This window comes from Akebia trifoliata, chromosome 5 (assembly GCF_017979445.1).
Source record: "Akebia trifoliata isolate Shusen 1 chromosome 5, ASM1797944v1, whole genome shotgun sequence".
Lineage (NCBI taxonomy): Eukaryota > Viridiplantae > Streptophyta > Magnoliopsida > Ranunculales > Lardizabalaceae > Akebia > Akebia trifoliata.
The window spans coordinates 21,117,536-21,130,110 of NC_141379.1; the positions used below are offsets into that span (position 1 = coordinate 21,117,536).

Here is a 12,575-nt window from a genome sequence, read left to right on the forward strand (position 1 = left end):
TTTTTTTTTTTTTTTTTTTTACTAAATTACTATTTTTTTTGTGTTTAGGATTTTATATGAACATTGTAAACAACTACTTAAATTGTTTGAATGAGTGTTATAAGGTTTTGTAATGTTGAGAATATAATTTGAGCCAAAGCTTTGTTAATGTTTGAAGGTTCTTATTTAATTTTTCATTGGGACGTGATAAATAATTTATAAAAAAGAGATGTAATAAATAAAAGTTGGGGTGCCTAATTAAGCAGCTCCCAAATTTAATCCTCTACAACCATCCATGTTTTTTGACACTAGAAGGTGAGGTCAACAATCCTAAGTAAGATTCAAATCTTACTAAGTTGGTAAGATTAGTCTTACTTCACAAAAGGATGACACAAAATCCTCCAATGAGGAGAGGAGGCGTGTTATTTGGACTGTGCATCAACAAAATCGTACTATAAAAGGGGAAGAGTCTGTCGAACCACTTACCATTTATTTCTCACAAATTTGTTTCGAATTATTAACTAATTTGTTGTTATATAATCTTATCCAATTAGATCCCGATGTCACTTTTTATAAAAAGGGCTTATTATTATTATTATATTTATAGAGGAAGAAGATTAAAGTTCTATTTATGATGAATGATGATGATGAGGAGATCCTAGCGTCGATGCCAGTTGGGTACAGATTTTTACCAACAGATGAAGAATTGGTTCTCCATTATCTCTTAAACAAGATCTCAGCCAAACCTATTCCACCTTCTTGTATTCAAGACATTGACGCACACCAGTTTTACGGTATACCTCCTCATCAATTAGGTAAATCTTCTTTAACTCCATCCTTCTACACCAGCTTTACAGTATAGCTCCTCTTCAATCAGGTAAATCTTCTTTAACTCCACCCTTCTCGAGGAATATTATAATAAGAAGAATGAATCAAGGGAAACCTAATTTTAATTTAATATTCATACTATAGTTGCTCGTTTACACAATAGATCATGATTTTCTCAAACTTTAAACAGAAATGATTTCGTGACAAAAGTTTTGTAATAAATAAATAAAAAATAGTTCTCTTTTGATTATCATACAATGACAAATCTTCTATAAATCAATTTTTATTTATGTCTAAAATATGTTCCTTTATCTTTTATTTATAGATCAGAAGAGTAATTGGTGTAGAAGCGAGGACTGGTTTTTCTTTATCTATCAAAATGAAAACTTGAATGATGGATGGAAGACAAGACGAATGGTTGGAAATGGAGTAGGTTTCTGGAAATCTAATGGACAAGAACGATTGATTCTGGAATTGGAAGGTGATATGCTTAGTTTAAAGATTTCTTTTAATTACTACGTTGGACAATCAACAAACGCGAAGAAAACACAATGGATGATGGAGGAGTACCGGCTACAACATAAAAAGAATATCGATAAGACTGGACACATCTCCAAGGTGATTAATGATTAATCCTCCTGTATATATGTATCTTGGGAGCGGTTCAGCAGTCCTAATATTTGCCAAACATTGTGCTAAATATTTTTCAAAACATGGGTTAGAAGTTTTGGAATGAGCTGATTTTTTGTGAGGATGATCTCTATGATGAGGAGATTATCCTCATCAAAAATCAGCCTATTTCAAAACAATCAAAAGTGATTTACAAAAATTGGACGGTCCACGACTCTTCAATTTGTAAACTAGGGTTAGAAATTTCAAAATAAACTTATTTTTGGAGAGGATGATCTCCTCATCATAGAGATCATCCTCACAAAAAATCAGCTCATTCCAAAACTTCTAACCAATGTTTTGAAAAATGTTTGGCAAACTTTAAGGCTGCTAAACCGCTCCCATATATCTTTTATGGATAGAAAATTCTCTTACCAAACAAAGAGGAAAAAAGAAAAGAAAATATTGCATTTTTTTTTTTTTTTGTTTGTTTGTCTGTGTGTGTGAAGATAGAAGGATTTTTTTTCTTTTCTTACCATAAGGTTGAAATGAGAAATATAATTTTTCCCAAGGCTGTTTCATTGCATGGAAATTAATTTTGAGAAATTCTATTGGTACTCCAACAGTTACTATTACACCCCCCATTACTTCAATTATTTGTAACATCCCAACTAAAAATTAATATACACCCATTTAAAATACAAATTAATATTTCCACATCAAATTTTCTTCAAGATAAAAAATTCTCAAATTGCCACTATTGACAATGACCCATAAAAATAAAAATAAAGAATAAGTTAATATCAATGATGATCGTCTACTCCGACCTCTTGATGTTGATCTTGTGCTTTTTGATTTTCAAAATCTCTTCATGAAACTTCGTCATAGAGAAAAAAAAAAAAATCCAGGCACATTCTTTCCAAAATTGAATATCATAATTGATTAATATGGAATCAGACCGAAATAGGATTTGATTGGTTTATATTTATAGATGTATATTATATATGTAGTTTGTTCCCCTTCCTTGGAAGGGTGGCACACACGTGTTCTGTTTGATCTATTTTTGTTCATCTCATTAAGAATTGAATACTTGTGACAATAGGGACAAAATTTTCTCAATTCCAACTGACTTGGTATATTTTGTCAATCCTTTTGAGTAATACATCTGGAAATGTCCAGTAATTATACCTTATATGTTGTTTTATATTTCTATGAATCTAGGAACTTTCTACGTACGCAAACCAAAAACATTCGAGATGATACAGGATTATACATGAAAGATCCTTTTTTGACTTGCTTTAGATCTAGGAACTTTGATTGCATTATATCATTTGTTCTATGTACCGGAACCAATAACATTCAAGATTATGCAGTATCATAGACAAAAGATCCTTTTTTTTTTGTTCTCTTTAACCCTAAGAGTTCTTCCTCTGCAAGCAAAGTTTTTTCAGAAAACTCTATCTATTCTGATGTTCGGATAGGACAAAACCAAGAAATAACCCCTCACGTGCGAAATTATACAAAATTTGATATCAAGAACATCAACGAACGCAATTATTGCAATTGCTCATGACTCCCTTTTATAGCTTCTAGTTCAAGATCATTCTTATTAACTAGAATCAAAGAATTAGTAGATTTGTTCCGCTCAAAATGGGAATGAGTCAGGGTTTTGAACTTATAATTAAATGATTGAGTCGAATCATGCATATTAATTTTGGATTTCTTAATTTCAGTTGAGTGTAATAATAATAAAAGTTGGGTGCCAATAGAAGTTCCCTTCATTTTCAATGGAATTCCAATGATAATGGAAAATCAGTTGGATGGAAAATCAAATTTCATTTTTTCATAGGAATAGGTAAAAAAATAAAATCTTTGAATAAGGACAAATAAATCAATCGAGATTTCCCATCCAATTTCAATACACAATCAAACATATACCAAATGTTAAATGGATTGAAGATTATGAAATTTATTTTGATGGGTGTAGTGTTAGTGGTCTACAAATGAAATTGGATTCAAGAGGGTTTGAACCTAGGATGTGAAAACAACATTCCATATGTTTCAACACTATGCCAAGTTGGCACTTCAAAGATATATGAAATTTTGGCCAGCAATTGACGATAAGGGCATTTGCATATTTTTTGTTTATTTGGTATATGTGCGTTGTCTTTCCCTAAAATAGCAGATTACAAGTGTGTTTTTTTGACACTATATTGACACGGGTCATAATAATACGAGTGACATTATGTTCATCTCACTTGCTTAAACGAAATTAAATTCATCAAAATATTACACAAATGTGGTTGTATTAGGAATTGACATTGTTTTCTCATTACTAAATTGCAGGTGCAGGAATGGGTGCTAGGAAGGATAACAAATGGGGAATAACTAAACTAGGCGTGTTCCTTTTGAAGAAAATTCTTTGAGGCTTGATGAGAGACTCAGCCAATTTGTATCTTTCTGTTTCTTTTCCTTTTTTTCCCTCCCGAAATTATGTATTAGATATTAGGAAAGGGAGGGGGAGAGAGGGAACCTATTTTTCAATTTATGAATAAAAAGTTCTTCAATATTTTGCTCGCACTAGATTTGTCTTAGTTCTGACCTAAATGCACGGAATCAATCAAGGCAGCGGCTTGAGACTGATCAACTAGTCATTGCACTAACCCAGACTGGAATGGGAGGCCCGTTTGCAACAAAATTTAAATTTAAAATTTGATATGTGACGACGTAACTGAATGGCAAAGTAAAGGGATTTTATCAGAGTTACCTGCAAAGAATTAAACACCAAACAAAAAAAAATTATTTCAAAATTTTATATCATACCAAGCAGAGTCAAAAACGATGACCAAGATAACAAAATTTATGTTTTACAATGATTTACTGTTGAACAACCATACAACATAAATCATGTAAGGAAAATTCTAGTCCCGAAGTACGAAAAATCATTAAATGACATGAGATGAGAAGATATTCTTAACCTTTGTCAAACACCACTAAGTTCACGAAAAAAAAGAGCCAAATCCGTCAGAAGGGAGAATTGACTTACTAGATCTATACCCCCATGGGAAGTCAGCCAATCAACCACGAGTAAGTAGTCCCCGAAGAGAAGAACCTGCTACACCACGTCGCCTTGCCTAGTGGGGTCATCCAGAAGAGAGAATTGGTTCTTATGCACATGTTCATCACTATTAATAGCTGAATTAAGTATAACTCATGCACATACCTTATCATTGTTGAACAAGTCCTCGGCAATAGCTTCCATTTGCTTTCGCTTCTTTTCTTCCTTCACATGCTCAGCCACTTCTTCACTCCCATAATCAGATTCTCTTTAAGAAACAAAAATAAATAAATTACATACATGGAAATATTTAAAGAGATTATATTGCCACACCAGCTTTTGCTAATGCCACCCCAATTGATATGTAAATCACAAGGAATTAGCACACATCTTGGGATAGCATTAGCAAAAGTTGGTGTGGCAATAGATCTCCCAATATTTAGAGCCTGGGAAATTTGCAGATTATAGCTCTTACTTATATGGGTTTTTCGAAAATGGAATAAGATTGCTGAAGCTATTTCCAGACTGGCTCTCTCTCTGTAAGCCCACATAACAGAAGAAAACTGTAAGAGAATACCATATGACGATAAATACAGAAATAAAATAATTTTACATGTTAATGCATATAAAACAATCACACGTGGTATAAAAATCTAAGTCTCATTGACCAGATTCCAAACCCAGCCTAATCAACTTGATCAAACCAACAGGTGTCAATTATAACCTAAGACAATGTCAAACATAGTTATCATTTCTATAAAAACACTTAGATCCATAAACTTGCCACTCAACTGATTCAACTCAGCTTAAGACTAAGACCCAAGTCTGAGTCCAAACTAGAGGGATTAAATCTCGAATAAAATGATTTATGGTTTAAAAGAAGCGGTATTAGATGTAACCCTATCACCCATAGAGGTCAATTACCTTTCTGAAGCATTTGAAATTCACTACTCCTTTGATTGTGGCAGAATGGACTGAAGCTGAAGGGTTGGTATCTCTCACTATCAAATCTTGACTGTATATGATATCTGAATTTAGATAGCCGGATGTGTCAGCTTCATCACCCTTATCCCTTCTCTCTATAACACTACCATCCTCAACCTTGAAACTTGGAATTTGAATCATTTCTGTTGCAGTATTGACATGATCTCCAGATGTCACCTCATGCCTTATGGCTTCTTCTGATTGGACACTTGAAGCAACATGATCACATGCAGCAGTGTCCATTTCTACATCAGAATCTGCTACTATTGTCTCATCGGTAGAACAAGAAGATGAGACGAGTACTGCAAAGAATTTCTTGTTAGATATTCTATTTGAACCCTCTTGTGGGGGAGCATATAAAGATTAAATTGGACAATCCAACAAGTAGACAAGTATTAAGGTGTGACCATTATTTTGGAAAAAAAAAAAAATTTGTTTAGACATTTATAGAAAGGTTTGACTCAAATTATAATTTCAACCTTATAACACTCATTCAAACAATTCCATTATTTGTTTCCAATTATAATTAGGCTCATAAAAAAACCTAAACCCAAAAAAAAAGAAATCTAGGCAAAAAAAAACTAGAGAGCTTCTATTAGCACCCCAACTTTTTTACTTATTGTCAACCATTCACTTATTTTCTTTATTCTTAATTGGGGTGTAATAAGTAAAAGTTGGGGTGCCAAAGCAGCTCTCAAAATTTACCAATCTAGTAGGCATTTTTTTTAATAGTGCAAACAGATCAGATCAACTGATAATGATGCATTCACACATTGAATTTTCAAATCTTAAAGTGAGCAATCCAAAAAATTGAGGTAACTTTTATTTTTTCGTTTCTTTTCACCTAAACATCTTTGGGTCTGATTAAATATATGTTTGATATCTTCAGCCCAAATCCATGGATGGAGGAGGTACTGGATATTGATCCTCAGCTGTTAGCAGTATGATCATTATAAATTCATGACCCACACTAACAGGTATCATTCCATCATTTCATGTTCAGTATCACATCTTCACCGTGCATTGGTTTTTTCACGCAGAGATGGTGATGGGGTCATAGGTAAGTTGGTTTTTTTTTTGGGGGGGTATTTACCCAGATTTTTTTTATTGTGATATAATGAGTTATGATTATGAGTTTGCTTTCATAATTGGCTTATCATTCCATGAAACATCAGTGTTGATTAAGTTCATGATAATTCTGTAAAACTTCATGATTTCAGGAAAAAACAAATTCAATAATTCGATAAAAGCTGATCAGGAGATGTAGTAATTCAACAGTGCAGTTAAAAAGTTTAAAGACATAATACTTACTGGAAGGTGATTCCACAAGAGATGGATCAAGATGACCAGATAAAATAGCAGAAACCAAATTCATTTCATTTACTCTGGACAGTGAACGAGATGATGAATGTGTTCAAACTGTTTCACTGATCCTGGGGTGATTACCAGCACGACACGATCATTAGCTCCATCTTCCGGTGTCTAGGAGAAAGCAGAAGATTAAAACAACTTAGAAGATCATCAAACCAAGAAAGGTAAAATCTTCACCAAGAAATTTTTATAAAGTCACCATCATCACCTCAAAGCCTTATCACAAAGATTGGGGGACAGCTAAACAAATCTTGTTCTTGAAAGCCATTACCAAAGATTTGCGTCCAGCTAAATGAATCTTGTGTTGTGAGGGTCTATTAGGTTAATATATAATGATAATGGGGGTACATATCATTATGTTATATAGGTCCCCCTGTCTTTATTTCTTGTTACAAGAGAATTAGTATCTTTTAATTTGGTTTGCATATTTATATAAGAAATATAGAGGGGAGAAAATATACTCACGATCTCTACTTCTCCCAATTTCTCTCCTCTCTTCTTTTCCTTCTCCTTTCAAACCTTGAGACATAAAATCATATTTTACTACTTGCATCAGAGCAGGAGATCCTCAAGGGGACAACAGAAATCTTAGGGGTTTCAAAATTGTGCTAAAGTCAGCATCAAAATTTGTTTCCAGAATTCCTCCCACACCCCACCACCCCAAAGCCCAAAAAAAAAAAAAAAAAACAGTTTTTTTGAACAATAAGATGGGTGAGAGAAGTTGTACTTCTGTTGTGTGGGTAGTGGCTGGAACGGTTTTTTATTAGAAACCCAACAAAACAAACCCTAGTCGATTTGATGAAGAATTGAAGGTGTTAAATAAATCACCAATGTTAACTCCTAAGTTGTATTATTCTGGTATATTGGCCTTTTTCGCCTGTTAAAAACAGTAGGTGCTGTAGTTGGGTTTGTATTTACTTCAAGTTGATAATTTATTTATAAGAAGGTTGTGAACTGTAGTTCGCTATTGTGTTTGCATCGTCCAAGTGAAAGTTTCTTACACGGTTTGTTCTTATTTGTTGGTGCAACATGACAACTAACAGTGGCCAGGAGGCTAATTCCCCATTATTTGGAGGGAGAGGTGGTGTAAACACTCCAATCGAAAATCCCAGTTTACATATTACTATTGTTAAATTTGATGGTTCAAACTATCTTGAATGGTCCCAATCTACAAAAATGTTCATCGAAGGCAGATCATGCTTGAGTACATTAATAGAAAGTTAAGAAACCAGATCTGTTTGATAGTATTTATGAGTTATGCCAAGTGGGAAGCAGATAACTTCAATAGGAATGTCATGGCTACTCCACTCTTCCTGAAGACTATAAAGAAAGTCTGGGATGTTACAGTTCAGACTTACAAGTCAAGAACAATGCCCTAATGTCATCAACACTGCCTTCTATGCGAGGAAAACGGATTGGGAAGAAGACTTAACACGAATAAAGAAAGACTTACGTGTACACATAGTGGTACGCCGAAACACTTGAAAGAGTCTTGTTGGATTTAGTTCCTCATCCAACGAATTTTACTCGTCAGGCACAGCGTATAACACTCAGTGCTTCCACCACTACAAACATTTCTTTAGTTGTAATTATTTCCATGCAGGCATCCTCAATTGACATTCCAACACAGGTTGCTGCCCTTACCAAGAGAATGATCTCTATGCCTAAAGAAGAGTTTAGAGAAATTGTGCCTTATGATGAGTCAACTAGAGGGAAACTTCCACTTCTACCTCTGCTTATTCAAGTGTTCAGACCACAAAACGGGCATGTCATCCTCACTTTCTTTCTATTTTATTTGTTCTGGTAGAGAGGAAATTTGTATTGCTGATGGTTCTCTTTTGTCCATTTCTAGAATAGAAAACATCAATGTTCTTCCTGACTTTATTTTTTGTTTCACATGTTCCTAACCTCTGTACCAATTTATTGCCCATTTGTAGTATTATGAAATCTTTAAGTTGTAGCGTCACTTTTTTCCCAACCCACTGTTTTTCAGGACCTGGTTTCAAGGAGGATGATTGGCAGTGGCTGTGAGGCTCATGGTTTATCTCTTAATAAAGCTCCAATCACACTGGAGACACTGTATTAGACTATTGGACCATTTGATATGTTTGTCATTGAAACGTTTATTTCGCATTTGAATTTGCCAATCATTGTTGATCTTTTTATCCACAAATCAATAAAAAACGTATGATTTTTCTTTTGGATAGGTAAAGCTTTATTAATAAAAAACGAAAAAATGGGGCAGGGGAGGCCTGTGATGTTTACTTTGCACTTGTTGATTCTAACGTTTGAGGACCTTTATCCACTACTTTTTTGTTTGGATATCGTTGTTTTGACTCATTTGTTGACAGCTGCACCAAAAGCATATGGGTATGTCTCACAAAAACAAATGATGAGGTATACTCCATTTTCAGAAATTTTCATAAAATGATCGGTGTACCCATTTTGATAAATAAATAAAAAAATGTCAAAGTACTTCGTTCAGACAATGGGGAAGAATATATTTATTTGGGCTTAAGTGTTGCTTTGTACAGCATGGGATTAAGCATTGACATACATGTGTAGATATACTACAATAAAATGGTGTGGCTGAACAAAACATCGACATCTCCTTGAAGTGGCTCATGCCCTTTTGTTTGGGAGGAATGTTCCAAATATTCTTTGGTCTGAAGATGTCTTCACTGTCTCATAGCTCATTAATTGGATATCATCTAGAGTTTTGAATTTCAAATCTCTTTTTGACCTTCTACATCCAGATCACCAATCCTTCCCTATTCTTCCTTAGGTCTTGGTTGCGTTCGTTATATCCATGTCCAAAACTTGCATAATATAAATTCAATCATAAGGTTCTTACGTATTTTCCTTGGATATTACCAATCTCCAAAAGGATACAAATGTTATCATCCTCTGTCCAAGAAGAAATTTGGGTCTATGGACGAAACCTTTTTCGAGTATGCCACCATTCTTCTATGAAACTGCCACTAGTGCACAAAATATGGTAAGACCACAGGGCAAAAAATTGTTATTTATATGAGGAAAAACCCCTTGGCCAAGCAACCATTCTTGTCTCATTCATCAAACTCAAGTCTTTTGTTCTTCTTTCTTTTGTTGAGCCCATAGTTGGTGATCCTCATTTTCCTATTGTTCGTACAAGCAAGATGACTCATATTAAACATCCTATTTATAGTTTTGTGTCCCCTATCATTACTTGTTTCGATGTTATCAGACTTTTGTGGCCTCTTATCTTTTTTATTTCTTTGCATGTTAGTGTTTCAAATACTCTTTCTCAGCCCAAGTGGATGGAGGCGATGTGTGAGGACATGATGGTACTGAAAAAAAAATGCAACCTGGGAGTTAGTTGACTTACCAAAGGGAAAGCAACCAGTTGGATGCAAAGGGTCTATACAGTAAAACCTAGGGCAAATAAATCAGTAGAAAGATATAAAGCAAGGTTAGTGGCTAAGGGCTATACTTAGTGTAGACACCCCACTTTGCCTAGATCGAGCCTAAGGGCTCAAGGAAACTTACAAAAGAGGGCTTGGCCCAAGAGTACTACACAGAAGGTTCAAATCCCCACCAAGAAGGGAACCAAGGCCCACATGCCTTGCCTACAAGCCTATATGTTTTTTCTCCTCTCCTCACTTCACCTACAGACAGTAAAGAACCTTTGGGGGAACCACTTTATTGAAAATAATCTGGTTATTTTAGTCCTAGTTGTTTTTAGTAATAGCTTTTATTTTTATATTTTTTATATGTAAAGGCATTTTTGTCTTTTGACTCTTTTATTTATATAACTTCCTACCAAGATCTCACAAAGAGACTTGACAATTCTTCTTCTCTAATTCTTCTTGGTATCAGAGCTAAAGATCTTTCGACAGCCCCTATTTGGGTTCTCCCTCTTCTCGTCTTTGGACTCTTGGAAACTCACCGCAAGCCACCTCTTCTCCTCTTCTATTCTCTTTTACAATCCCTATTTGATCTTTGAGACCACACGACCTAGTAGTAGCTTTCATTAGTCTCTCCCCTTCAAGGATTTCCTTTCTTAATTTTATTTTGGTCTGGAATCCTTCCATCGCATGTCACGATAGGGGTGTTCCTACGATCGTAGGGCTGTGTGGCAGTTTTGCGATGGATCTATGGGACAGAGTTGTGTCACCGCTGGGTTGATACATCACTGTATTGCGGCTGTGCTGTGCTGCGACAAGGCTGTTGTTTGCTACGATAGGTCTGCTGGCTACATAAACAGTGTTGTGTCCTTTGCGATAAGGCTGCTAGATGATTGTGCAACTGCAACCGTCTTGCGATAGGGTTTAGGGCTAGCTGGTGTGGTGTGGCTGCCCTCTTCTTTTTGTTTGTGTGACTGCAACTGCCTTGTGATAGGGGTTAGGGCTGGCTAGTGTGGCTGCCCCCCCTCTTCTGTTTCCTGTTTTGTTTCTGGATTATTTGGATTGGCAGCACGGCTGCGATTTGCTTTGTGTGGCTGCGATAAGGACCGGCAGCACTATTGTGATTTATTTTTTTCTGTGTGGGTGCGATAAGAACTGGCTGCTGTGTAAGGCTCTGATAGGCACTGCTGCTGTGTTAGGGCTGGCTGTGCTGATACTGCTGAGTTGTGTTGCTGCGATTGGACTGCAAGGGTGTTGTTGCAATTTTTTTTAGCACCATTGCTGCCCTACAATAGGTTTTGGCTAGGTTGTGCAATAAAGTTTCACTCCCATATTACTGTTTGGCTGGGCTGTGTAATAGAGTTTCACCCCCCTGTTACTGTTTGAGGCTGCTCTTTGCTCTTTGGTGATCGCGAGACCTCCCTTCAAACCAAAGCAATGACTTCGAAACAAGCAATTACGACTTCCGCCATAATTCTTAGGTCTAATTCTTCAGCCCAACGTATTACCACTGCTCTTCTCGATAGTTAGAACTTTCAACCATGGTCTCGATCTGTGCGACTTTACCTAGGTAGTAGAGGGAAATCTGGATGGCTCTCTGGCACCATTACTTAACCAACCCTTACTGATCCCAAATTTGAATAATGGGAGATCGACAACTGCACTACCCTTGGGTACCTATTTAACTCCATAGAATAACGCATCTATACCATGTTCATATACCATGAGACTGTCTCATCGTAGTGGTCAGCATTAACTCAGACATATGCAAATGCCAGGAATGACTCAAGGATTTATGATCTCCATCGAAACATTGTCCAGGCTACCCAAAGGACTCATAGTATAGAGTACTTTAGATTTCTTCAGTCACGTTGGGAGGAACTTTCTCATTATGAGTATGGTTAAGATGTCTTCAGAAGCAGTCGATTATGTGGTTAAGATGATTGTTCGACATTAGACCTACCAGTTTCTTATGAGTCTACGTCCTGAGTTTGAGGCACTTCGAACGCAAATCCTCAACACCACTCATTTACCTTCTTTATTTAAGGTATTTGCGACCATTAACAGTGATGAGCGTCAGTCGTCGTATTGTTCCTTCTCAGACTTAGGTCCCTGACATTTTTTCTACTCCAAGTACAGATCAGATGGCCTTAGCTACCAACTCGAGTTTCTCCAACTCTCGTACCCTGAGATCAGGGAGTCATGACCGTAGCGGTCGTGGAAACCGTGATCGTGATAAAAAAAAATGACCTTACTTGCAGTCATTGTGGGAAAACTAACCATGAGAAGGCCCGCTACTTTCAGCTCTATCCTCATTTGATACAACAATCTCCTTCCATTCCATATTTGGGACAATCTGC

General features: G+C 35.9%; 2 protein-coding genes across 4 annotated transcripts in view; one reads left to right on the forward strand and one right to left on the reverse strand.

The window, feature by feature from the left end:
* The first annotated feature begins 472 nt into the window (after nt 1–472).
* Nucleotides 473–3,903, forward strand: LOC147401635 (NAC domain-containing protein JA2-like). Of its 3 annotated transcripts, none has more exons than XM_086442981.1 (3): nt 473–794; nt 1,133–1,425; nt 3,763–3,903. In XM_086442981.1, exons 1-3 carry the CDS (start codon nt 611–613, stop codon nt 3,802–3,804), a joined length of 519 nt encoding a protein of 172 aa, XP_086299107.1. In that variant the 5' UTR covers nt 473–610; the 3' UTR covers nt 3,805–3,903. The 3 variants fall into 3 exon arrangements, 1 of the variants encoding a protein (XP_086299107.1); XR_015178624.1 differs by having other exon boundaries at nt 475–856; nt 1,138–1,425; XR_015178623.1 differs by having other exon boundaries at nt 479–856.
* The window catches only part of NBS1 (nijmegen breakage syndrome 1), a 43,928-nt gene continuing 34,883 nt past the window's right edge, over nt 3,531–12,575 (reverse strand). The window contains 7 exon segments of the mRNA XM_086442980.1: nt 3,531–4,183; nt 4,463–4,550; nt 4,640–4,742; nt 4,950–5,011; nt 5,399–5,760; nt 6,770–6,859; nt 6,862–6,940. Of these exon segments, the coding sequence (XP_086299106.1) occupies nt 4,494–4,550; nt 4,640–4,742; nt 4,950–5,011; nt 5,399–5,760; nt 6,770–6,859; nt 6,862–6,940 (753 nt within the window). The 3' untranslated portion in view covers nt 3,531–4,183; nt 4,463–4,493.

What these genes read in the sequence shown, in the direction of transcription:
- LOC147401635 (XM_086442981.1), top strand. Translation starts at nt 611, where the DNA reads ATGATGAATGATGATGATGAGGAGATCCTAGCGTCGATGCCAGTTGGG. An exon ending in TATACCTCCTCATCAATTAG is followed by an intron (nt 795 to 1,132) that starts GTAAATCTTCTT and finishes TTTTATTTATAG; the next exon opens with ATCAGAAGAGTAATTGGTGT. An exon ending in AGACTGGACACATCTCCAAG is followed by an intron (nt 1,426 to 3,762) that starts GTGATTAATGAT and finishes ACTAAATTGCAG; the next exon opens with GTGCAGGAATGGGTGCTAGG.